Source organism: Scleropages formosus, chromosome 2 (assembly GCF_900964775.1).
Source record: "Scleropages formosus chromosome 2, fSclFor1.1, whole genome shotgun sequence".
NCBI lineage: Eukaryota > Metazoa > Chordata > Actinopteri > Osteoglossiformes > Osteoglossidae > Scleropages > Scleropages formosus.
Window position 1 is genome coordinate 17,931,983 of NC_041807.1, and position 27,574 is coordinate 17,959,556.

The 27,574-nt window shown below is 46.3% G+C and overlaps 1 protein-coding gene across 2 annotated transcripts in view; it reads right to left on the bottom strand.

Moving 5' to 3' along the window:
- The window catches only part of LOC108931566 (tetraspanin-9-like), a 129,127-nt gene that overhangs the window by 54,988 nt on the left and 46,565 nt on the right, over positions 1-27,574 (bottom strand). The window contains exon 2 of one of the 2 annotated variants that reach the window (XM_018747416.2): positions 9,157-9,236. In XM_018747416.2, coding sequence (XP_018602932.2) covers positions 9,157-9,236 — 80 coding nt within the window. Of the gene's footprint in view, positions 1-9,156; positions 10,138-27,574 lie in introns of those variants that run through there. The other variant, XM_018747415.2, reaches the window with a different exon arrangement.

Sequence of the window (27,574 nt, forward strand, 5' to 3'; positions counted from 1 at the left end):
AAGAAAGAACACGCAAACACGTGACACAACAGAGACAGTTCACAAACAGAGGTGAAACACATGCACTATAAACACACCACTCTGGATGGAACATCATAAACACCTGCATCTTCCATCACCCACCCACACACACACATTTTCGGAACTGCTTGTCCCATACGGGGTCGCGGGGAACGGGCGCCTACCCGGCAACACAGGGCGTAAGGCCGGAGGGGGAGGGGACACACCCAGGACGGGACGCCAGTCCGTCGCAAGGCACCCCAAGTGGGACTCGAACCCCAGACCCACCGGAGAGCAGGACTGTGGTCCAACCCACTGCGCCACCCTCTTCTTCCATCACCCCTAGATGATATATCAACACCTATTTATGCACGATTTACCACTCTAAGGAGGACTGCCTCTGAAGTGAGATTGAGAAGGGCTAGAGACTTGAATCAGAGTTCGACTCTCTGCCTACCGTTTCGATTTCCCTCTCCCCGAAAATTCGTCCAACCTTTAAGCTCCAGAATGAAGAGCAAACAAAACCGAAATTCCTGAGCCCATGTCCTCTTGCCCCATGAGCAAGTACACTTGTCACAGAAGCACTGTATACGCACACAAAGGCTCCAACATAAAGGGACTGGCCAAAATAGCAAGATACCGGGGTTATTTAACTGAATTTTTGACAATTTTTTTTTGCCTTCTAGCAAGAAAACAATTTAAAAGAGAAAATGCAGATGCGGTGACGTCACAACTCGTTCCTTTATTCTGACGGCGGCCACTGTTTTGCATCAAATGTTTTAATATTTCACCTTAATTTACTGTCCATTTTTCCAGCAGAGAGACATCAGAATGACTCTGACCATGGGACCATGAAAATTTAGGCAAATTACGTGTCCCGTGGTGCTGCGAAACCATTGCCACCGAGCTCTGCCTTCATACACAGGTGGGTAGCACTTCCTCAAGTACTTCTGCCAACAGTAAGTGATTCTGGCTTTGCTGGAGACCTCATCTAGGATGGATAAGTGGGTTTCATGTGAACCGTGAGGTGCGGAAAACTCTGGGAAGGTGCTCAGTTAATGTGTCATAACTGCGTGATGTGATTAAGGTATTTAATGGCCAGCCAGAGGCCTACGGGGATCACTGCAACTGAAGCCCCTACACAGTGGTCTCGTGTCAATTCCTACCACTACTACTACATGTTTCTCACTGCTGCACAGACTTGGTGTTGGGGGGTTGCTCAGCTCACTGCCTCTTCCGATAGCCAGCTGTGATCAACTTCATTAAACCCGCTTGATCCGTTACTCTTGATCAGAACAAATTACCCAAGGACACCTCTGAAAGAATATATGGGCCTGTTAAGTGAATGCGGGCAGTCGCTTGTTGGAGACACGTCTCCGTAAAACTGGATAAGTGGCTGCTAATGAACCGGAATTTATGTTTTTTTTTTTTTTTTAAAAAAAAATCCATATTACATCCATACTACATTCAAGACGACACTGAATTAATCCAATGTGAACATGCCTGAGGTGGTTTACTGGGACGCCGAATGCACTCATCTTGCCTGCTGCGTTTCCGTGCGTGGGCGGCCAGCATTGGGGATTCGTATTATGAAGGAAAGGATGAGAGCGGCACGCACTGTGTCATGGTTTGAGGTTCTGAACAAACATGGCTGCAGGTGGTGGTGGTGGTGGGGGCTGAGTTAGTGTCATTGGAACTGTCAGCATGGATCACACCATGGCATGACTGCCACCCCTGGGGGGGTTACACTCAACTTGGCATCACGGCCAAAAGGTTGGGGGGGGTGGCGGCAGAGTCAGGACTAGCAAATGCCTGGCATTCCTGTCATGCTCCACTCCTCTACGGAGGCCTACTGACGGTTAACGGAAACCGCATTCAGTCCTCCATGTGGCGGATGACCTGCCATCCTGTCACTCCTCTAAGGTACAGCAATTCAAACATGTTGCTGGAGGGCCAAGTCCAGGTTTTTCTTTGAGCCAAGAGAACCACGCAATTAAACTTACTGTTGAGATGGGATAAGGAAATGTGGAGAACCTGCTCATCCCAGTGCTCTGGCTATGAATCCACATGCAGTCCTGCCAGCCCAGCAGTGCAATCCATCTACTAAAGGGCCAAAGTCCTACTGGTTCCGCTGCTGGTCTCTGAACATCAAGCAGAGCTTGACAAAGGGAAACTGATGATCTGATAAAGGTTGGTCGGTGTGTCACATCCAACTGCCCAAGGCGGATGAAGCTAGGCTTTTTCCTTCACTACCTTTGCCATTATTCATAAGCGATGTGCTTAACAAGACATCTGCATCCACAAAGAAAAAAAAAAAAAAAAAAAATTCAAATCAGCCTTAGACTCTGCTAATAACCTGAGATTTGCCTTCCTTGTTTGGTGTAAAACTACAGAGTCCATTCCTGGAGAGCGCCCGTCAAGCAATTTGCAGTGTTCCCACTGAGCTACCACACTGAGCCTTGTTAAAGGACCTTTTCCAAAGCACTAGACTTGCTCCCAAATAACCCAGATTCTTCAAAAGGGACAAAACCGTATACAGTAGAATCCAATTCCCTGAGGCTAAGCGCACTGCCACGTCTCACTGCGTTTTTCTTAATTGAGAAAAGCACATAAAAAAATGAGCAGACAGTACAGGATTAGCTATTTAATTAAACCGAAAGGAAGGTCAATATGACGCAAAGTGTGTGTCAGCGGCTGCTTGGATTTTCGATGAGGATTAGCATCTGGCTGCTAAACTTGGTTTCTAACCCAGTTCTCCAAACACGAGGCTGCCTTGGCCTTCACACATGCTCTACTTATCGCACGGAGAAGATGTTCAATCTGCGCAATCAGGGCAATATTCACAAAGAAGAAATAAAATATAATGGAAACGCACCAACAGCATTTTTCAGGTCATTCTAGGACCAAAATACTGTATGTATCTCTCTCAAACAAACATATTTCAAAGGATAAGGAAAATGAAACTTTTTTTCCAGGTATTCCTGTAAAAACAGGAAAAAGCCACGCTGATATAACACAGAGAAGCAGTGAAGAAGGAAACCAACAAACGCAGCCACTCTCAACGTGCCTCATCCAGGTTCTCCATGTTCACAGGAGAGATGATGAGCCGTTTCTGGCGTCGATGACAACTGCCTGCGGAGAGTGGGATGCGAGCCTCATCATTCCAGCTGGAAGAGAAGCAGGTAGATCCCACACTCGTTCCCACGTTGACTGGAAGGGATCGGTCCCTTGAGGTAACACAAAGGTAAAGTCAGGAAATGGACAAGGAATGCCAAGGATGACTCCATCAAGGCCAGACACTTTGTTCGACGGGTTTCCGCCAGCGATGGTAACGCAGGCAAAGACTTGAACAAAGGCTGTCGTTCAGGGTTTTCAGACTGCGTCAAACATTTGCAGCCAATCTCTTACTAGTGTGGGGGGGGGGTTGGTGTTGTGCATCCTGTCATTCACAAAGCACAAGCTGCCATTTTTGTGACACTGCAGCCCGTCACGTATGCTGTGCGTGACAGAACGGACTGCTGCCTGATGAGTGCAACTGAAAAGTGTGACAGACTCATGATCTGTACAAGAGTAGCATCTCAAGAAACAATGAACACGAAGAACAGAACAGAGGGCATCAATACCAACAGGAGAACAGCGTGGCTTTTATGTGATCATCTAGTTCGTTCCGAAACCGTATTCTGCCCACTCCCTCCAACTGATCAATTATTAACTGGTTACGATGGGGGAGAAAAAAACATCCAAAATACCTATGTACAGGCAGCCCCCGTGCTTGTGGTGGCGGCTGCAGCTGGACCGGCCCAGAGGCTGCGCATTTGCATTGATCGCTCTGCAATTTGCTCCTAAGCGAGTGTGAAAATGCTGAGTGTTGCAGGGCAGTCTGCCGTTCTCACAATGCGCATTAATTCAGTGGTTAGGAGCAGATTAGCATTGATTTCTCTGTCGGCAGAGGTGTAGAAGAGACAGGTTTACAGCTTGACCTACCAAAGGGCCGAAGCCCACATTAAAAAAAAATTAGGACCATCTACATTTTAAATCCTTCATAAGGGCTTTGTGAAAGTTTAGCCAATTAAATCTTGATTTTTCGAGTGCTGTTAGAAGTCACTTAGAAGGCATCGATTTGCCACAGAGGAAATGGAGATTAATAAACATGCACATGCCTTTCATTCAAATCACTGTTTTTATTGCCCTATTGCACTGTTTTTATTTGCAATACATTATTGACTCACTTGGAATATTTTTAGCCTTACTTCCAATTAATGTTCAGTGAAGCGTGTCCAACTCACACATACAGCAGTGCCCCCCTTATCCGCAGGTTCGTCTTCCGCGGTTTCAGTTACTCGCGGTCGACCGCGGTCCGGAAATATTAAACGGAAAATTCCAGAAATAAACAGTTCATAAATTTTAAATTGCGCGCGGTTCTAAATAGCGTGATGAAATCTCACGCCGTCCCATCCGTGATATGAATCATCCCTTTGTCCAGCATATCCATGCTGCACACGCTACCCACCCGTTGGTCATTTAGTAGCTGTCTCGGTTATCAGATGGACTATTGTGGTATTGCAATGCTTGTATTCCAGGAACCCCATTTAAAAAATAAATACTTATAAGGACCTGGGTATCGGTCCTTAGTTTTCTTTCTTCTTCTTCTTCTTCTATATAGGAAAAAACATTGTATATTTATGGTACGATACTATCTGCGGGTTTAGGCATAAGGGGGGACTACTGAACTTGTATTTTTAATCTAAAGCGCATCCAAGCTTATATTCCAATTTATTCATTTTGCAAGCTTTTCTCCAAAGTGAATTACAGTGCAACTTACAATTATTTACCCATTTAAACAGTTGCGTAATGTTTTTTTTAACCGGAGTACCTTCATCAAGAGTACTATAACCGGGTCCTTAGAATCCAAAGACAGCAAGCTCTGAGCAATATGCTACCTACAGTCCTTGAATGTAGTTTGAAAAAACCCTGAACTGGAAGCACTTTGGGGGGTCATACTTATCATAATCATAGCACATGCTTACACTGTCAGTAATCATGATTTCCATGCTCTTACAGGCACACTTCTAAGTGCAGAACTTCACATGAGCAGTAAACTACTGTCAACAGATGATGAAACTCAACCAGGAAAGCTTCAGTTCCTAAATGGTGCTGGACTTAACGTACTGGCAGCAAAAACATCCCAAGGGGTCAAGCTTTTTCCGCTGGAAGGGACGGGCCTGACACACATTCAGCAGGACATGTGCCGCTACCGGCAACTGCAAACAGGGAGCGGACCCGTAGGAAGAACCCTGCACCTCTGAATACGCAGCCTGTGATAGGAGCAAGGTCCCTGAATCGCGAGGGGGAACGCTGCCCCGGGCACTGTGTAGCAGCAACCTTGAGGGGCACATTACCGTGACAACCGCTGGAGCCCATGTCTCACGCTGACAAGACCTCAGTGCGCATCTGTGTTCCACCAGCCAGCGGTTTGAAGGCTACGTCGTTTGACAGGGAGCGCAGGATGCCGAGCCATGTCGCAGACAGGAAGATGGAAGCAGTCAGGCAGGCAGGTGGGTGGACTCCGTGTTGCCAGGAGGGTCCCCGATGGACAAGAAGACACTACCACTGTTGCCGCATAGCCCAGTGCCTGCGAAGATCATTCTGATTGGTGGAGGCCCCGATGGCCCCGTGTGGTTTCTGGTTACTCGATTATTAACATGTGAGTTTCTGCGAAAGGTGGGGGGCGCTGCGTGTCCACAGCAGGACCCACCGGGGGAAGACACTGCGCCAAACTTGACTGGATCTATACAGGAGACGGATGAGGCCGACAGCGATGTTACAAGCAGGAACAGCACAAATCAGCTCTTAAGCAGATGAGTATATTTTCCGCTTCCCAGATGGCCTGAACATTAGAAAAGCTGAACAGCCACACTGGAAATCTGTGTTGCATGATAATGTTCATGATAATGTAAAACCTCACACTTTCATCCCAACTTCCACAGAAACTTATTTTTGGCATATTTTAATGTTCATTAGCATAAGTGCCTTTAGTTAAGACTATGAACGATATATCACACCTTTAATGGCCTTGCTTGGACTTCACAAATCATGTACGACTCATGAAAAGCTGAGGTCTTTCCCCCATTAAAAATGGGTAATAATAGTCATAATACATTTCCAGACATATTATTACTCACTAAAGCTTACTACATAAGTCTACTAGCCTACTGCACTTTCAGTAGTAGGAACATTATGACTGGAGGGTAAAACCCTCTCCTAAACTGAAGAAGATCTCCAATAAAGGGGTGAATCGCAATACATCATCCATGGCAATGGACTCCATAGATTATAGCCCATCTCTAAATCATCCGTTTAGATTCACCATGCAATAAAAGGACCTAAAGTGTAGACATTTCAAATGTCTGACAAAACACTAAATAACCCTTGCCAAAGACATTTCTGTTCGCAAATCTGCAGCTCATAATAAAAGGTTTCGGCACATGAGAATTAATTTATTCAAGGTGATAGGAGTCAGACCGAGCAGGCAGAAGTTCCTGTCGATGCCTCCAGAAGCAGAGGTGAAGTCTGTGCATTCATAGAGACATACAGATACACACACACACACACACACACACACACACACATATACATACGCAAACCAGCCAGGCACAAAACTGTCATTTACTTCCAATTCCCTTTTCAGCTGCAGGACAACCAGACCAAGGAGACCAAGTCAACACGTCTATGACTCTTTTGTCACCTTCAACGGTGAACGCCGATCCTCTGGTTAATACTATTTCAGTACAGCCATCGACACCCTTTCCCCCCAGAATATATGAGCCTGTATGTTCGCGGTCAAGGTAGTCTGGGTCATAACGGCATTCTTTCATTATCCTCCGCATGAAAGAGAAGCTGTTTTCATTAGGAAAGCAAGCATTGCTGTTGCGTCCTGTGTTTGAGCGACACACTGACAGCCATGGGGAGGGCATGAGGAATGGCACACCGAGGGCTGAAATCCCGGTCCCCGGCAGCTTCAACGGAGGGAATTCGGTAGCCGACATCAGTGGGATAGTGGGATATTTCAGCGGTTCCTTTTACCTGATCTACCTGCCCTCCACAGGATCCTATGCTTCCTGTGTGGGTGTTGCCTTTCATCAGACATACGGGTGCGTGGACCTGAAGGTGTGGTCCCTCATGGCAGAGTCTGTCCAAGTGTGTTACAGTTATTCTGTCTATGGCACAAAGCCTAGAACACACCCCACCCTTCGCTCAGCCTCTGTTCACCCTCCACTAATCTGTGTAAGAAACAAAAGCCAGATGGCGAAGGACAACTGCCACGGCTGTGGAGATGAGCGCATGGAGATTCCTGGAGTTCCTATTCATGCTTTTCCTGTGTTTCAGGTTACCGGTGTAAGCCCTTGTGGAGTCTTGGGCCCCAAGTGTGGGACTTGGGAGTTGGGGGCTGCTGGCCCTGACTAGTGTCAATTTACAGCTTACTTCACACCTTTATGTGGGGGCGGGGGTGCTAGTGCTGAACCCGTAGCAAAGTAACGCTGCAATTCCTGGACAAAAAGTATCAACGCACCACAGTCCAGAGGGCGTTAGGACACTGTGCATCTGCCAACAATCATAGGGTCAACAGTACCACAGTCCGCCAGCTTTCATTTCACCCGCTGCAAACTGGCAGTGGACTGGCAGTGGACTGCCAACCGCTCTCAACAGGACTGAGGTCACACTCAAACCCTGCGCTTTAAGATGTTACAGAATCAACGTTTCCTCCGCGAAGAGATCAATGAGAGGCCGGCAGGGTCAACAGCACCCGCACGAAGAGGATCGCGTTGCCAGGAAAGAATGTCTGTGGAACACATGGGGCACCACCTGCCTGTGCAGAAATTCTGCTTCAGCACCCATCCATCAATCTCACTGCCCCCTACAGTTCGTTCGCTGGTAGGGGTGCTGGGCAGACTGCAGCACTGCTGGTGGAACACAGACAGTTCATAGAGAAAGAGCCAGACACACCTCACCAAAAACAAGGCAGAACATTCCAGCATGTACTAATACAAGAGGTTCCCGTCCTTAGCGCTTGTGTTACACGCATGCTCGTAGATGGGGACTGTGTCGACTGCAAATGTCAGCCCTGATGTAAAGACTTGACAGCAGGGGACAGGTTCTACAGATCTACACACATTCAACAGAAGTCTTCCCCCAGGACATCACCAGATGTAACTATTGACTGTGGTGTGTGCATGTGTGTGTGGGGTTGACAGGGGGTGGAAGGAAGGCCGTGTTATCACATTATTACAGTTTCCGCATGAATTGATTCATACAAAGAGGTGGCCGAGCAAGCCAAGCCGGCACACTGAGCTCTAATCCGACGTCTCCGTGTTCCCAGGACACTTGGGCTCCCATGGGCCATTGTGGGGGAGTGTCCACTTCGGGACACTGGGGATACAGAGAAAAAGGGCCATTGCACAGTAGCTTCAAGTAAGAAATGCTTTCCTTTCATTTGAGAGATTGCGATGACTGACATGACAAGATGTCTCATTCCATTTATTTTTCTGACATGTCAGAATTATCTGAAGGATGCTGCAAGTTGGTAAAAGGAACATGGCAAAAAAAAAAAAAAAAAAAGTCAACATTTCATCTTCAATTGACTGTTTTGATCTCACAAGTGTAAAAATTTCACTCTGTCATTTCAAAACCAATTGCCAATGTCCAGTTTCATCTTTTTCAGCTGCACAACTTTATCAGCCCCGGCAATGATTAATGCCTCTACATTTGGATGTTTCTCAACATCTTAATGTCCTGGAGTCGTAATGCACATGGGGAAACCCATTTAAAAAAAAAAAAAAATAGGACATCGCTGCTGCATGGCACAAAAGGCAGACAAATCATAAATCAGAACAGTTGCACGAAAGTTACACTATGGCAGATAAAAAATTAAATAAAATCATGCAACCTCACGTAATACAGAAATCCCTACAGCACCGTGCATGTGGAACATTTCATGGCAATTACTGCAGTTTGCTGCATTTCCTTCTAAAAACTAAAATTATCTTCAGTACATTCACACCAAAGTAATCGGGGGGGGGGGAAGCACAGCGGGCATCGACAATCAGCCGTCCCGGAGACGGTGGGAAACCAACAGCGGCAAAGGTGGCCTCCACTTACCCAGAAAATGAGGTTGAAGAGGAACATCATGTACTTGAGGATGCAGAGGCAGACCCTGGCCATGTTGCACTTCTTGAACTCTAGAAGGAACACAAATGATAGATCCAGGTAAAAGACCACGTACTTGCTGCCCTTAGGCGCGTTGTACTTGCTGTCGCCCTTGTCTCCTGCGGCGGTGCCGGCAGCAGCGTCGCCCCGCGTGCGTGGACCCGTTGAGCCGTAGAAAGCCCCGGCCGTGAAGCCGCGGCCCCCCAGGGGGCGACCCGAGGTGGAAGCCCGCGCAAAATCCGAATCGTGGCTGACCAACGATGGGCTGCGGTGGATTGCAGACTCCTCGCTACTCGACTTTTCCATGCTGGGTGCTGGCGGCTGCAGGTGACTCCCTCGCACTCTCGACCATGTCTATGAACCGTGACCGAATACAGCTGCTTTTAAAGTCACCTGTCCCCCCTCCTCGGCTACGCGAGCTCGATGCTTCGCGGTTCCGAGTCGACTTTCTGTACGAGCCAGCAAGTCGGAACGAGGGACCACAGCGAGGACCCTGCTCAGGTCTCGGAGTTGGGCGAAACAGCTCTTGCCACTCTCATGCCATCCAGGTCAGCAGTGCCCAGCGAGCTACGTGGTGCGCTGAGCAGATGCCTTGCAGGACGCCGTCCTGCAGAGTAACGTCCCCCGTGGTCCGTCGCACCCCTCGATGATCTGGTGGCTTCTGCTGATACTTGTCCCCGAGTTCTCAGAAATTTGAACTTTCCTCTCCTGCTCCTCTCCCGCCAGCTCTCAGAACACCTTCATCTTCCACACACCGGCACTCGCTCACTCCGTCTCTTGATCGAACCTTCTCTCCCACCCTCTCTTTCTCTCCCCGATGCTCGCTCTGGCCCCTCGCCTTGCGCTCAGCTCTTTGCAATGCTTTTGCTCATTGCATGCAGTTCTGTGCTCCACGAGACGTGTGTAACGGGTGCTCCCCGTCCGCCTTTCTCCCAGCTCGCTCTCTGCCTCTCAATGCCTTGCTCTCCACCTCCTCTCCATGGAGCCTGGGGTGCTGGGGGGGGGGGGCAGCCAATGAGACGCTGGGCTATGAGTCCTGACTCCTCCCACAGACTTTAATAAGATTATCAGCACTCTGCCTTGACTATACAAGTTCAGAGCTTTCATCCACTCACCGTCTGGACGTCAGGATGTCTGCGAGGACATTGATGAATTAAAAAATCATGAGGCAACAGGAAGCCAGGCTCTGGGGTGTGTGTGTGCGTGTGTGTGTGTGTGTGTGTGTGTGTGTGTGTGTGCGTGTGTGTGTGATTCTTGATTATTAATACATACACAAGTGACTGAGAGCTTGTGCTGTCAGCTTGGAATGGAACGACTCTTCCAATTTTAGATACCTGAGGCAGAGAAGCTGCGTGTCGAGTCATTCCGTGGCCGCGCTATCTGTGGAACCGCTGCAGGAGAGCAGCCGGCACTCGGAGCAGCCATCACACATACCACACGTCTTCGGCACATCCCATTAAGTGCTCTTGAGCCAATTAAGAAAATTTTGAAAAAAAAGCATTATCCCCCGGAGTGTTATCCTCCGAGAGACCCGCTGCAGTGCTGCCAAGGCTCGTGTGTGTGTGTGTGTGTGTGTGTAAGGCACAGAAAGCATCTGCATTTAAGCACGAACACAACAATTACAGCTCCGGATCAAACCAGGAAGCAAGATCAGGACTAAAAGTACTCTTTTATGCATCTCTAATATTACATTATTCAAAATACTGGGGGAAAAAAAAAACCCTTATCCCCAGCACTGTGCAGCAGCTTATCATTTCAGCCCTTTTAAGCAGATGACATTTTACAAATAGAATAAAATCAGAGTTTCCAAATGGAACTGCAACTGGAAACGGAATCAAGATATCAGATCAAACATCCAGTTCTTAGCCGTCACTGCAAGAGGCACTATAATAATTGAAGTTAAACAACGTTAAACCATGCAAAAACATACTTGGAGCACAGACATCCATCCTCAGACAGTCAGCCCTTGAAATGGCTGTCAAAATTAATAACGTGTGTTATGCTTTTATGATCTATATATTTACTTTATTCCAGCAGAACCATGCGCTCTGTGTGCGCAGCGGCGTGTTTGTGCTCCACGCCGGGTGGGCCGAGTTGAGCGGCTGTCGTCGTCGCAGCTCTCCTGTGTGCGCCGATGACCTGCTGGCTGCCCAGTGCGACGGCCAGTTGTCAGCAAGACAGACTAACGACGTTAACATTCCAGACTTAAGTATGTGACGAGGAACCGCCGCATAATGTCTGCATCCATCTCAGCCTGCGTCCGAACAAACACGGCATGCAAAAAGGTCGCATAATCAAATTTTGCATCCCTTCCCAGCTCATCTATAAAGCCTTCAGATGCGCAGAGCGCACATCAGCTGTCACTAGACAAAATTTAGCTAACGGAATGACGAGAGTGCATGTAAACAGAGGCGGACGCAGCGCTAGTTCTTCAGTGTCTGCAGTGTCTGTCTCTGGTCAGCTTGGTGATCCTGACCACAGCACACAGATGGGAGGCGGTTTCGCACCGAATCATCTTAAAGTAAATCCAGTAATACCCTATTTACACATAGGCGCTAATCCATTCCCCTTGTGTTTCATTGGGGGGAGGGGGGGCTCTGGGGGGGCTCTTGCCCACCCAAACCTCAAGCCATCACGGTTTAGTCAACAATAACCAACAATGCTGCAGAAAGGTCAACGCTGAATCTCGTTCTGAAGAGCCTCCTCTCCCGAACCAGACACCCTTTGCTGCTATCTGACTTAGCACCATCGTAGCCGAAAAATGCAAATCCATAATCTTTACAACTAATGCCTTGCAAAGACTCAATTTAACGTGCATAAATCAAAGGCAAATATCACACTGTCATCTCTGACAATGCCATGCCATCTGGGAATCAAGAATGATGTACAGCAGATATGCGAACTACAGCAAGAGTATTAAAAACTTCCTGTGCAGTGACACAGGAGCGCCGTACGTCAACTGTAAGTCAAGCATCCTTTACTACGGCAGCCCCCAGCACCATCCTGCACGCCATATATTGGCACGATTCATAATTCTATTACGAGGCAACTTATCCCTCTCCTTCACCGGAACATTAAACAAGCGTGAACGGCTGGCCACAGCTCTGAATGCTCTATGCTGGACCTAAAGCTAATGTAAGGCCAAAGGGCAGCAAGCAATTCCCATGCTCGGCCCATGTCAATAAATGGCCCGCAGCGGAAGCACAACCACATACTAGAAACCCACACAGGCTGAAGTGAGCCCGCATGGGCTACGTGGGAAAGCAGAAAGCAAAGTGCCCTTGATCCAGCCACCTTTTGATTCAAAAGGCGTGGGTCCACAGCCCATGTTCAACGTACTGCGGCGAGTACGGTTTTCCTAGCAGAGCTGAGCAGCGCTAGATGATGCACTGTTTGCCTATCTGTGTGTGTCCCTGAAAGGGAAAACAAGCCCCAGAGAAATTACGCAATAAAAATTAATATAAACAGGAATAATTTATTATCTGTGTTTACAGTTTTCAGGTTTTACCTAATTTATACAAATGCTTTCCATGGGCAAAACCAGAAGGCATGGTTCATGTTAATAAATCAGCTGAGGTGAGCTGATCCGACAGTCACATGTTTTATGAAGAAGGATTACAGGGAGGTATTAAACATGCTTTTGCCTTAGATTTTTTTTTTTTTTTTTTTTTAAAACTCTGTGAGCCATTCACAAGCTGGACAAATCGGGCAGCTCTTCTGACACACCTAGTAAAGCTTTATCAAAAAATGCTGGGAGATGAGCCCAGCTATACAAAATCCCTCGAAATCCAAGTACTACACAATGGCTTAAATGAGTGTTACACATGGCGTGATTGACATGCGCTCACGCACCATACGTGTAACCACAGACCGGTACATTTCAAGGTACACCTCCTGCTCCACATTTAAAGGGTTAGGTACTGTGAGGACAATGTGATTCACGGACAGGAAAGGAGAGGAGACAGGAAGCAGAGCGTAATATTTCCATTAACAGGTACTTTTTTGGAGTGTGCTCCGAATCTGACAAGGACTCAATTAAATTCAGTTAAATTCAGCACCCAATGATGCAAAAAAAAAAAGTCACGGATACAAATGTTCACTGATGCAAATCCTACTTGTAGCATCAAGATAGCTTACAGCAGGCAGCAACAATCAGAATTCACATGCTCACGCTAAAAGCCTCAAAAAGGCTCAATGTTAATGTTTCAGCCGAACACAAAGGTACCGCAAATGGCTTAATTCCCCACCATGTCGGCCCAGAGCACAACGAACCTGCACGAGAAACCGCGGACGTCTCTGCCTTCGAGCCATTTTTTCAAAATACCCTTTTCAAGCGAAGCCCGTCCGCATTTGTAAAACGGCCCGCTTACTCCTCTCACATCTTCGCAGGGACAACTGCGAACTGCGAGATTTCAAACCTTGTTTACTTTTTAAAAAAAAAAAAAAAAAAAAAAAAAAGGTATTTAAATTTGCAGACCATGAACAGGAGACTGACAGCCGAGGAAATCGCAGTTTATCCCTGCACCTAGTGAACTTCAGGCTTCTGCAATCTCAAACTTCCCAGGATGCCAAAATCCCTGAAATCATGGTGGAGCTTAGGCCTCACCGCCGCGGCCTCACTCTTTTTCGGACTTGCAAGAAGAAACACAAACACGTACACTAGTGGTTCCTCAGAGCTCGGACTTCTAACGCAGTACACTACGCTGCCAAACAACTTATTAGTAAGACCAAACAGCTTGTCAAGGGTGTTCCTCCGCTTGCCTAGCGCCCGGTAGCTTGGGGATAGGCTCCAGACTGCCAAAATCCTGACAAAGATAGGCAGTTTATACAAGGGAAAGTGAAATATCTACTTGGAGTTCAATTTCAGTCCTTATTTAGACAAATATTTCTTTCGAGTCAATGGTCAAATGCAGATCATTGTTTCCTCGCTTCTTCATGCCCCCAACAAACGACCCACAGAATGTTAGGAATCAGCAACGCTGAGCGGTGACCTTGACACGACAGGCCACCCATGATTTGTCGGAAAGTATTCGCATGTGTACAGCCTGTTATTCGTACGGAATGAGACACTAATGTAATTTGATCCTTGCTGAGATAACTGGCACTTCCTCACTCAGGATGATGTCTGGCGAAATCTCTTAGCATGGTCCGGCGCCTCGACAACTCTATCGCCGGCGGCATGCAAAAATATAGATGATTAGGCTGTCTGGACAGCGCAAGTGCAGAATTCATCGGCACCGACTTTCAATTAAACTACCTTAAGTGTTTACTGTCAAGTCCTTTCAGAAACAAGGAGAAATTTTGACGCTCTCCTCCAGGGTCAGGAGTTCGGTGGCAAAAACGAAAGGGAAACGAGGGAAGCCTTCACCGTGAGTTTGATATTCTGTATGTGTGGAGTCAGCTATTTTCACCAACAGAGAACCAGACTGTGCACTCTTGTCAATATGTAGTCCATGTGGATGTTATTTCACACTGAAAAATACTTTGTCCAAAGCAAGTTAACATAGCTTAAACAATAAAGCTGGAAAGAATCAATACGCAGAACAATGGGCTATATTGCCTGATATATAACACAAGCCGTGATCGGTCCTCACACGCAGCTCAGTAGGGGCATTTTACAAATGTCTGCACCCAATGCATGTACCGCATGTACTAATGTACATTTCACTGTTATGTGTGCATATTTATATGTATTTTATTGTTTGTGATCCCTATTTGCGTGTGTTTTTTCTCGAAAATTTTAATTTTTCCCCAAAAATAAAATATATGTACTGTAGTATATATGCATTTTTCGGCTCAAAATCCATTGATCCAGTGTCTGTTGTTCCTTGGATGGACTGTACAGTATTAAGACAAATGATTCATCATTTGCCCAAGGGCATAGCTGTCATTTTCCACATACTGTGCTTGCACCTTCTGCACAGGTATTCTTCTGGCTTCCCCTTTTTGTCAAGGCGAGTCCTTCATTCTTCAACAAGACAACAACTCAGAACACACCTTAAAGTTTTTATAAGAACTATCTGGTGAGAAAGCAAAGTGAAGGACAACTCAGACTTATGACTGAGATGCAAAACATTGTTAAATGTGAAAAAGGTTGTTTCCAGCAAGTGTACTCAAATTCTTGACTGGTAATGTAAATAAAGAAACCCCTGATTCTTTAAATGGTGAACAGGGAACATAAGGCAAATTTCACACAAAACATAAAGGTGACTCATACATCAGGAAGACTGATGTTGTCCTGCACTTCTTCCAAAAATATGTATGAAGAAGATTTGTTTAGTGTCGGCTTTAGAAAAATAAATTAAAGTCGTGGGATGGCTGCTAATCCTTAGCTTTTCAACAACTGAGAATCTGTCAAAATCAGTCACACCGAAAAGCATGCAACAAGGCATGCATACAATCCAGATGTCCAGGTGTTCGCCGAGCTTGGCATTCAGACTGAAAACGTTTCATCACCAGTCAAGGTGATGCTACGCCAAGCTCGGCAAACGCCTGGATCGACAACCCGAGCTACGAACACCATCAATCTTCTCTACCAATTCCAATGCATACAGTACTGAATCATACTGCAGAGTTGAAAAATACTTCGATTCAACAACCTAAAAACACTTACTGCCATAAGACTGAATGCCTATCCTGGCAGAACTACCGAAGCCAGAAAATTAAGCATCATCCAGGATGAGGTCTGGTGGGTACAAAGAGACATTGCAAAATATTGCTTCTCTCACCAGTGACGGGAAATAGGAGTCATGGGAAGGCATCAGACAGAAATTATAGGGCTACAGGCATCCCTCAACTAACATACTTAACTCAGTACAAGAGATCATCCAACTGAGTGATTTCCTATCATTAGCATTATTTCTTATAGGAGGATAGCTTCTCACGTGGGAACCTCTTACCAAAACTAAACATTAAAAACAGAAGGTATTTTTATGCACAGCAATGACAGTACCGTGCTCTTTCATAATATTTGTGGAAAAAACAATTACAGAATTCTACCACTTATTATCCAAATTACTAAAACTTGTACCACAAATTGTGCAGGAGAAAAAATAACTGGCAGTGACACTTGCTTGAACAGACTCAAACCACAAGAGACACTTTACTTAAAAGTGTAACAATATTAAAAGTGTAATAAAAGCTGTTATTTCAATGATTGCGTTAATATTCCCATGCATATATAGTTTATGCTAAATTTTATATTGAATCTATTCATTTGGAAGGTAGAGACACTGATCAATGCTGTGATTGGATGATTTTCAGTGTGACAAGGAGGAGGAAGTGTACGTACACACACACACACACACACACACACACACACACACACACACACACACACACACACACGTTTTGCTATGAAAGAAGCACAGGGCTGGCATGCTTTGCAGCATGGAACATGTAGGCAGTGAATAAAATTCCTGTTGTGGATGTAAAATTAGAGAATTACCAGGGAAAATTGATGTTGTACCGAATAAGCTTGTTATATAAAAAAAGAACAGTATGTATTTCCATAAGCTGTTATAGTGCTTTTTCACTGTATAGGACCTTGTTACAGGAGGGAAGGGTGTAATTTACTGGAATTAACAGCCTGTGAGAAGGAGTGTTTGCACAGGCCCCCTTCACGTCAACTCCATCCCAAGAGGTGGGGTTACTGGACCACTTTTATCCACACTTTCTTTTTTTTTTTTTTAAACAGAATTCTCTCTTCTCTCATTTCATTTGCGCGACTGGAGCACGTTAGCACATCCGCGTCTTTCTCGTAAAGCACATTCTAGAACACGCAAGCTCAAATAAACACTTCCCCTGCTAAAGTTAGCAGGGAGCATAAGGTTACTGGTGCAGACCTCTGAGATTAGAAGAGAAAAGGCAAGCAGGGACCTTTTATTTTAGGAAAGGGCGTTGTGAGACCACAAAGGGGGCCGGATGCAGCTTTCACTCTGTGCTGGACCCTGTAACCGAACCTCTCGCGGTGGGGTCACCCTTATCCTTCCTTCCCACCTCCGCTGCCAAATATTGGACGGATGTGCTTTGACTGAACCTTCAGCCTATTTCAAGCCATTGCAAAACGGGGTTATAGCCTTCAAGCTATATCCCCGTCCTTTTTACACCTCAGTTTCCATCCCCCTTGCCACCGTAACCTCGGTCGCCAACAAGGCCAAACTTTGGTGGCGCCGAGCAGGCAATCCGACACACCCTTAAATCTCCCATGTTTCGTGGAAGCAGGTTATGGGCCGCGGCACGGATAGCTGGTGTAGAAATAAACTCCAGGCGCACAGGACACAGGCTATGGATGGAGCCTTCACCCCTGCTGAGTGGAGGTGTTTCTGTTAAGGTAAACGAATCCACGGGCCTCTGTGATTTATTGTACGACGCACGGCAGAGCCCGCAGAAGCAGTACGTGCCGAGACACATTAGGATTAGTGGGTCAGGTGCCAGGTTTTAGTACGCGACTCTCGGGAGGCAGCTGCCGTGGTGCGCGCGCGCTGTGGGACGCTGGGTGGGTGACGGAGGGAGAGAAGAAGAGCAGCAGGTGCAACCGTGCCGCACACCTTAAGCTGCCGTGTCACTACAAATCACCGCGGTATGGGGATCTCTCCCGTCACCGGTACAACAGAGCACCAGAGACGCATCGTTTTAACACCACGACCATCAGCACCTAACGCAACACGTAGTGTCTGCCGCAGGAAAGAAAAGCTGCTGTTATCTGGGTCACTCACCCACTAAGAAATGGCAGCAGACGGCAAACGCCAGATTAATAAATAAACACAACGCTGCGATTAAAGTTCACGGTGTGTTTAAGTCATGAGATGCGGCGCGAGGCGAAAGAGCAGCTCTGCTGAGATGCGAGGCTCTCGGACACGCTGGACGGCAGCCAGGCTCACTCTCGCGCTCCAGGGACTCGAAAGGTTGCTCGACTCCAAACGCTGACAAGGTCCTCGACAAGGCCTGGGCCTTTAGGTTCAGCAGTTGGAGAGCAACATGGCTGCCGGGCACAGCGCCAGCCCGCTGCCTTCACGGCCCGTGATCCCACTTAGCCGCAGCGATGACCCGCCTGCTGAGAGGGGAGCTGTTACTGAAGGCGCAGATGGCGTGGAGGAACAGCGGCCTTCAGCGGAGTGGCCGGAGCTCACGGCTCGGATTAGAACAAAGACGTTCGCGAGGCAGATTACGGGAATCTCGGAAGAGGAAGGCGGCTTCACGACACCTATTGCTCTAAATGTGGAACAGCTGCTGCTGCTGGCCAGGTTGAAAGTGTACGAAACGAGCAGCGTCTCCTAAAAAAACCACCGCCTCATCTCCAGCACACCGCAGTGGTCAACTAGAGAGCATTTATTGAAAAGGGTGAAGGGACTCACGCAAGACAGTCAGCAATTGCTCGAATCCTCACTGACGAGAGGACATCGCCCACTTGTAGGAAACGTCTCTGGACGATTTCGGTGGTTTCACAAAGTATAAAAGAACGTCTAGTGAAATGTCATGTGTTAGCACACACGCAATGAGATTTTGATGGAGCGCAGTCAATACGGTAGTGACACGGCGAAGATATGATACAAAACTTTCAAGTGCAAATCAGCAGGAGCAAATACGGTCGAAGAGCTGGTGTGAACCGTCAACCACTATGGAATTACATTCCGGGCAGAGCTTCATATTAATAGCTCTTCCATTGCTCAGGAAAGGGAATTTGCTCAAATTTTCATAGTCGGATAGGTAATCGTTCTGACGCCTGATGAAATTCAAGGCAAAACGTCCACGCTTGGTCATGAAGAAGCCTCGTGACGTCACTAACTGAATCATCTCCATTTTCATTCTGTAAACATTTTTTTTTTTTCTTTACGAAGCTCAGAAATTTGTCGAAAGTACAACCAAACAGCGAAAGACAACTTTTTCCCCCAGCGATTTCTTCATGTTGGAGCCTCTCTGTAAGTACACTTCCTCTCACAAGATAACTCTGATTGCTTCAATTTCATCACACTTTACAAGGGTATTTTCAACTTTGGAATTTGCTCATGTTCATCTCTCTGATACATTCCAACAACGGACGGAAGCAAAGGGCAACGGGACTGGTGAAAGGTAAAATGTGCCGGTCCTGTGGACAACCAGAAAGGATTATTGCCGAGCCCTGGCAGGATGAATGGAGACGGCAATTAAATACCGTCTCCTACGTTGCGCACCTCTCATAAAACGCTCAGTAAATAACTGTAATCCACTTGAACACTGTGATCTGCAAAGTTTCATTTCAAGATGATTACCCCCCTGCCAAGTCCCCCGACCCCAGGGCCTCAGCAATATTTTAGGGCAATGGGGTACTGACAAAATTAATACCATTACAAATTATTTTTGTGCTAAGAAAAAACCAAATGCATCTCATGCCTCCAGATATTTCTGAACAAACTTTAAAAGGACACTCTCCTCAGGGGTTTCAGAGCTGAAAGGGGGGCTGCCTTGTCTTCATTATCGGCTCCTGTTGCTACAGCTGGTCGTCCCCAATTAGGCACAAACTCCTAACTGGAGCATGAAGTCGTGAAAGAGGGTGCCACAGGAGCGGCTGTGGCCCCACGACCCCTGGAGGCGCTCGCGGACAGTCACGGCAGCACAGCACCCACACAGGCTGATTTTCAAGAGGCTGCAGAGGTGAGGAAGCTTGTGTATAAATTAAGTCCTCGGTCACTCTCTGGTCACTCTCTGGTCACTCTCTGGTCACTCTCTGGTCACTCACCCGGATTTAACCTGTGTATGGAGGGTGTCCCTTTAAATCACTCAAGAGTATTGCTTCCTATCAAACAATGGCACGAAAAAGGAAGCAACCTCCAGTCTAGGTTCTTCGAGTTCCGTTGTTCAAGAATTACAAAAATCCTCCTTTTGAGAGGTACCCTCACAGGCTTCATGAAAAATGAACCTGCTGTGGAGCTATACATTACAGGGACTGGCTTTCCCATCTAATGGCTTGAGAAAAATGCCTGATTCTAATTTAACCATCATGGAAATAGGGCCATGGAGGAGGCTTACCATTCCTATGGAATCTGAACAGGCTTTGGCCCCCAGGTGTGGTGCCCAGGCGGTCGAGACACCTTGGGTACAAATGCTTTTGGCAGGGCCTTCTGACTCCAGGGGGATTTTGATACTTTTGCCACCTGGGCCTCCCAGGTAAAAATATTCCCCAGCTGTTGTTAGGAGATGGCGATGGCAGTCACAGGATCCCCCATCTATAAAGTTTCCATCCCTTTTCACCATCACGCAGCTCTGCATTTGCACCGCAGGAATCGCTAAGGCATGACCGAGCAACCTCGCTGCAAGAAATCGATCTCCGGCTGGAATAAGCACGCACACGAACAGGCATTCCCTATATTAATATGCTGGAGCTCCTCTCCTCGATGTGACCTTCTCAGCGAAGAAAACCACCTGGATCGATTATTGATGCATTTACTGGACATAATAAACATGACAAAGAGGAAGATTTTCTCCCGACTCCGTGATGCACTTGGGAGCAGACTCTGCCAGTATGCCAACCAAGGTGCAATGAGAGATCTCTGGTAAACAGGCACTTTGTCAATCACTTCATCCTGATGAAAGAATGCTGTGTAGAGAGAGGAACCAATTACACTGTGTGGTGACCATTGCAAAAAGTGCTTGAGATACTCCAATAATAACAGCAATGAAAGGCTGACATTGTAGAATGCATTTTTCTACCTGTAAAGCTAAAATACAGCACCTGGTGTGTTAAAAGGCAGCTGCTCCAGGAGGCAACTGTTTCTTACTGTCTAGTTGACATAATCCATCAGTGCTGGGCTAACTGTCCACTTATCCGCTTCATCTAATCAATATATTTACTGCACAGTTCTACAAACTCAATATAGCTACACAGTCACGGACAACTGCAACTGTACAACCATGCCGACCTCCGTGACCACTACCAACAAGGGCAAACAGTGGCCGCATACACAGGGGTCACGATTCCCTTACCGAGGGCAATTCCCAGCTCTAATACTTAACTGCTATTCCAGAAACCTTGATGGAAGCTTTGTGAGCTTGAGATCACTACATGCACTGTCTTATCAGCTGGAGACAGTTGCTAACAATGGGAAATACTGGACTGTGAGGGTGTCTCTGCAAAGTCAGGGAAGGGAATGAAACCATGCAGCCTGGAGGCATCTTAATATTCAATACGGCACATTTCATTAAATCGCTTTTATTTTTTTTTTTAAAAATCGCTCAAGGTGACAGCTGTTGGCATAGCAGTAATTGTCATTCCACCAACAAAAACCTGCAAGAGCAGAACGACATTCTGCCTGTAACTGTCACAGTAGCCTTTTGTGACAAGGTCCAGAGAGACGGGGTGCTACTAGGTCTTGGGTTGCGCGTTCCGAAAAAAAGAAGAAAAAAATCACCTGGCAGAATGGGATGGAGGGGGGGTGCTCATAGAAACTGACAAACACACCAGCGACTCAAAGGTCGGATAAAGAGCACGTGTTGGCATCCCGCATGCATTCACAGGAACACAAAGCAAAACACTGCAACAACTGGTGCTTTTCTGACTTCGCTCATTGGTTCATTTCTCTGGGAGTCGTATTCAGTTGGTATTAAACAAACATTTGGGGCCACCTTGGGGTGGGTAAGAAGGCACCATACAACCTGACTGATTTCTCTTGTAACCACAAGAAAGGTCACACATTCTTAGCAATTTGTTTCAATGTGACACAGAACATCAATATGACATACTAGGCCAACAAGAAAAAATTTCTTCCATCAGTATTGAACCTAAGGCAACGAAGCTACAAAGACTCATTTCAATGACTCATCCGGGTTGCGAGGTGCACTAAAATTACACAAATACAAGGAGCAACTGACTGTATCCAAGTTTTCTGCTTTGAATGAGTTTCTAAATCAAATCTGAAGTCTCACACCTTGTTATAACCATGCCTTGTGGTCCAATTACAGCCAGATGTCACACGTCATAAGTTCATTTCAATTTGCTCTTTCTCTTTCAGAAGACCTGGCTTAGGTTACACAACATGATACAGCAAATAAACTGCTGTAATAACAACAACAATAATAATAACTATTTTTATTGTCGATGATAAAAAAAAAAAAAATGCAGGTTTATAAAGCAGAAGAGCAAATGTTTCAGACGGCCTCGATAAACACATTTATTAGATTAGAATAATTTTAGAATCAGTCTAGAATAAAAAAGGACAAAACATCACTGATAACGAAACTATGTCAAAAAGAGCTGTGGAGAAGTACAAGAAAGGACCCTCTGTGCAGAGAAATGAAAAAAAATTGGTAACAAGGAGAAGATCCTGTGTTTGGGCCATGCGGCAGAAAGCAGGAGACAAGCACTGAAGCTAACTGCTCCAGAGGCTTTCTCCATGATGGAGAAGAGGTCAGAAGTCATGAAGACCCAAACTTTCAGGCCACCCACCAGTTTTGGTTGATCACATACAAGCCACAGACGAGACGAACCACAGAGACTCATTAACCGGAACTAGAACCAAGAGTGATTTAGCCATGGGAAAGTGCACTGAACAAACCACAGAGGACTCCACCTCCAGACATGAACAACATAATGGAGGTAATGGCCTTATGCTCTGCTTGCCGTCTAATTTGCCCTTTAACAATTGTTAAAAACGTCACTTCTCAGAACATAATTTAAATATGGAACCAGTGAAGAAACAGTCACTCGGAGATCCGAAGCACACCCCTCCCCGTGCAGAAGTGTTTCTCTTAAGGCTGTCATACTGCTGTATAATTACAATTCTGCCAACACCTTATTGCATGCAATTAATGCAAGTACTACTTCTGACGCCCAGGAAAATATAAAGCAAAGCTGTAAGCGGCAACCCTAAAAGGAGCAGGCTTTAACTGATAAGTTTTGCATGTAGCACGAGCGCACCCCCAGGTCCCTGTGTGTCCATGAGTCGACAGAGTGCCCGGTGCAGTGCGGGGCCACTCGCAACCAGCTGTTGCGCCATGTCACTCAATAATCCTCATTCCTCCCCCTCCTCCTGCTCTCCAAGAGTTCCGCTGAGATCCGGGATGCTCGCTGTGCCGATACGGCTCCCGGGCATCGCCGATTTCCCTCCGCTCTCCTGCACTCTCTCCTATCTGTGGAGGGACTGCTGCACACAGGAAGGGGTCATACAACCTCCTTCAAAGTGGACTGGGGACTTCTTGTCCACATGGGAAATGGAAGGAGTAACACGGCCCCCTTTATCCTACCTCGGCCCTACAGAGCGAAAGAATGACTGCCGGGGTCAAGACGATAAAGGCCTTATAATAAAGAGAAACGGAAAGAGAAAGTGAGATAGTAGAGGGAGAGGGAGGGGAGAAAAGTGTGGGCAATACGAGCATGTGGTGCAAAATGAAAAAAGAAAATCTGCTCCAGTAAGCCTGCGATTTCACAGCTGAGAATAAGTGCGGGGAGAAATAATATGGTGGGAGTATGAGGCGTAGGTCACTGTGCAGTGTCGGTGAGATTCAAATGCAAGCGGGAGGACCGAGCGGCAAATCTGAACAAAAAGGACAATAATTGCATGCTTCCCCTCAAAGAGTAAATTGTAATGTTAAAAAAATGTTTCAGCTAGGGCCTGCACTTAAGATGTGCAAATGTGGTGCTGGGCCTCCAGTGGAATGGTGGCCCTGGCTGCATGTTAATGAACATCTGCTCCTTCCTCTAAATGTTCCCCCTCTCTTCTGGTGAAAAGTGCTACGACACAGCGAACTGTACGTGACGGTGGATGGGGAAGGTGCGTCAGGCTTTCTGGAAAACAGGTCACTGCGGAGAGCGATGGGACTCGCAGCCTTGGAAGAGCCACTTGAGGACAATCCTTCGCTCTCGTTGTCATTCCGCACACACTGTGATCCCACTCCAGCATGCCTGCATGTATTAAACCATCCCCCCAAATCAGTTGATGTATAAATGAAAAACTTCAAAAGCTTCAGGGGCCCAGAATGGTGATCTGCGAGGTACAGGACGAGCGTCCATCCGCTTGGCGAAGTTGACAGAGCTCAACTGCGAAGCAGCCTTTGCTCAGGGATTCCTCAAAAAGAGCAAAACAGGGCTCGGCAACTGGTTACCGAAGCCAAGGAAACAAGATGAGAGGCCCTCCGATTCGCACTTGGACCCCCTCGCCATTCTGAAAGAACTTCCACGCAAAGGAGAAGCCATCCCCTCCCTGAGGGAGCAATCAACACAAGGAGATGCTCCAACACTGCACCTCCTTAATTAACATAGAGAATGCAGTGGCTTCGACTGGAGCACCACACTGTACCATCCAAAGTCAAACTTCTCCTCTGCAACTCTGATTTTCTACAACTCAGATTAAACCGACTTTCTCAAACCTCAATTACACTAATACAGCCCTTACCCTGAATGTACACATAACCCTCCACGGTCATCCATTAAAATTTACTTCCCAAGGTCCCTTCAAAGGTATCGCCTATGAGACTGCCACAAATTGTAAGCAAAAATCATGTCATCTTTTCTGATCTATAAAACGCCAGTAAAAAGGCCCAAGAATCCCTCATTTAAGGAGCAATAGTCAATTGTCAAATCAGCATTTTTTATACAATATACAATACCACTTGAAATTTTAAGCTTCTCTATTGATGTTATGTACATACAGTAACTAGGGGATGCTTTTCTTTCTACTAGTTTAAGTATTACACACGGCAGGGCTCAAGATTCTGAGAAAGCACAGAGCAGCAAGCTAAATTTCAATGAACATGCACCTCGATCCTGGTGAACATCAAATATGCTTGCAATGGAAGGCCCACACTTGCTTCCCTGTGCTTTGTACCATCCGTGAAAGTCAATAACTCAGTACGGTTCGCTCACCTGCACACAGACACCAGAAAAACTTGGGGAATGCATCAATATAAAATGGTACTCCTCGGCAATATATTAAACTCCAACAAGAAAAAGCTAAAGAAAGGCAATGTCTATCTTCAACTCATAGTTACACAGAAACACAATTCGTTTTGTAAGACACTTACATTGGGGCACAGAAGTCCATAAAAATGGGGAGCTGGATAGCAGCATTCCCACACACTAAATGCCAGTGTTTCCCATTACGAAAGCATGGATAATCCACACAGTGCACCACTATCGAAAGTGCAGGGGGCCCTGTATCATTTTACCGCTTGTGGAACTTGTCAATCACTCCCAGAAATCCATTCCTTATCCCGCTGTGAGGTTCTGGGACCAGATCTGGTTGCCACAATGTCCTTGCACCCTGTACTGCTGGAATCCCATACAGCTCTCGCGCACTTTGTAAGGTGGAAAGGCCAATGGCGACATGTTTCTATGGAGTGGCACCTTGTCTGAGTTGGGGCTCCACCGTTGTGCCAGGGCTTGACAGGGGGAAGGGGGGGGGCACAACCCCGCTCCAGTCACCCAGGGCCACCCGGCCGTGGCAATTACGCCGATTATAGGAAACTACGGCATTGAGATGCCTACCTTCAACAAAGTGACATTAGCCCAAACTTTGCAGTGGCATTAAACTACACTGCCACATTCCCCTTAATGTGTGTAATTATTACTTAGATTCTAATTACTACCACAACAAATAAATAAAACAAACAGCCGAGGCATCAAAAACCTCTGCACGCTGTTTGTGCAGCATCTAAGGATGGAACAAAAAGGGTGCGACGAACATCTCGAAGTGTGCAAAGAGCCCCGCGGACATCGCCTCCTACCGGCCGATTAGAGCCAGACGATGAAATGAACTCGTCATCCCGAAGGACACGACACTGATAAAAAACGAAGGTGCCCCGACAGACTGTTAGCAATGCTAAACAAGTTGTCCGGTTCGGTAATGCTCAAGTCAGACTCGGTGGATATATCTTGGTCAATACAATATTCTGAGGTGGAGAAAAATGTCACCTAAAATAAGAAAAATAAATGAGCAAAAAAAAAATATCAAACATTTGCTACAGAGGGCACAAGCATTCGTTCCATTCCATTACAAACCACGATTCTCAATTCTGCTCCATTCTTCTCCGCCCAACTCCGTCCCAGCAAGCCACCCTAACGATTTGCGTGACATTTCAGAATTCTGTCTTAGGAATTCTTTCATTAATTGCAACGAAACGGAGACGCTAGACAAATGCAGCCCTCTAGAGGGATCTGTTTTACCAAAGCATGCTACTCTGCAGTCTAGATACTAAAGGCAGAATTATATAAGTCCCAGAGAGGCAGACACGACTGCGTGTCACTCGTACGCCGTGCAGCTCCAAAGCAGACCTAACCTGAAATGCAAATGATACAGCGACACTGTACACGGACACGTAAATGTTTGCTTTTCAAGACCTGCGCCATTTTCACTTGGGGGTTTTACGTAACTAAACAGTCCACCCCTCTTGAAGGCATCACACTCTTCATTAGAGATGTAAAATTATGCATGGGTGGAAAAGAATAAAAAAACAAGAGCGACGAAAATCTGAGAAAACTGCGGCGGAACCAGAATCTTCAAGTTGTAACCAGAATGCATTCTTTTCAAATTACTAAAGCCACAAGACACATAAATCAAAGAGTCCAATATGTTTACATATGATGCCAAAGACACACACTGACACAGATGCACACTCAGATTTGGTTTCCAAACACCAACATATTTTATATTTGTAACAGGTTTCCCTTCAAAATGCATAAATCTTTCGCCTTTACTAATTATAAAAACTGGTAATATGAGATGTGCGAGTGTGTGTTAATTCTGGCATCAGTGTCATCTATGGAGTCCGACTTGGAAACGCGAGAGAAACACTATTTATGATAGCATAAATGTATTAACATTATAAAAGCTGTTTATATTTTTATTTTTTAAATGTTTAATATTTCCATGTTTTTCAAGATAGCACTGAAGCTGCTATTAAGCCACAACCTGGTCCTGTAGATCCATCCTTACCTCACAACTGACTCTGCCCAACTACTTGTCCAGGCCATGGTGACATCTCGTGCATCTCTACTGCAACTCTCCCTGTGTGGCCTTCCTGCTACTGCCATCAAACCTCTACAGCTGATACAGAATGCTGCTGCACGAGCTGTGCTTGATTTGCCGAAGCGTTCACGTGTATCTCCTCTACTCATCTCTCTGCACCGACTTCCTATAGTTGCCTGGATCGAATTCAAGACCCTGATTCGTGCCTACAAATACTTAAATAGAACTGCTACTAGCTATTTACAAGACTTGATCAACTGCTACAACCCAACCAGACCCCTTCGCTCACATACTTCTACCCGCTTGGTGGTTCTGCACATGAATGGTAAAGCGCGGAGATTCTCAGTTCTGGTTCCATTGTGGTGGAATGACCTCCTCCTCTCACTCAGAACTGCAGAAACTCTGTCAATATTCAAGAAGGGTCTGAAAACGCA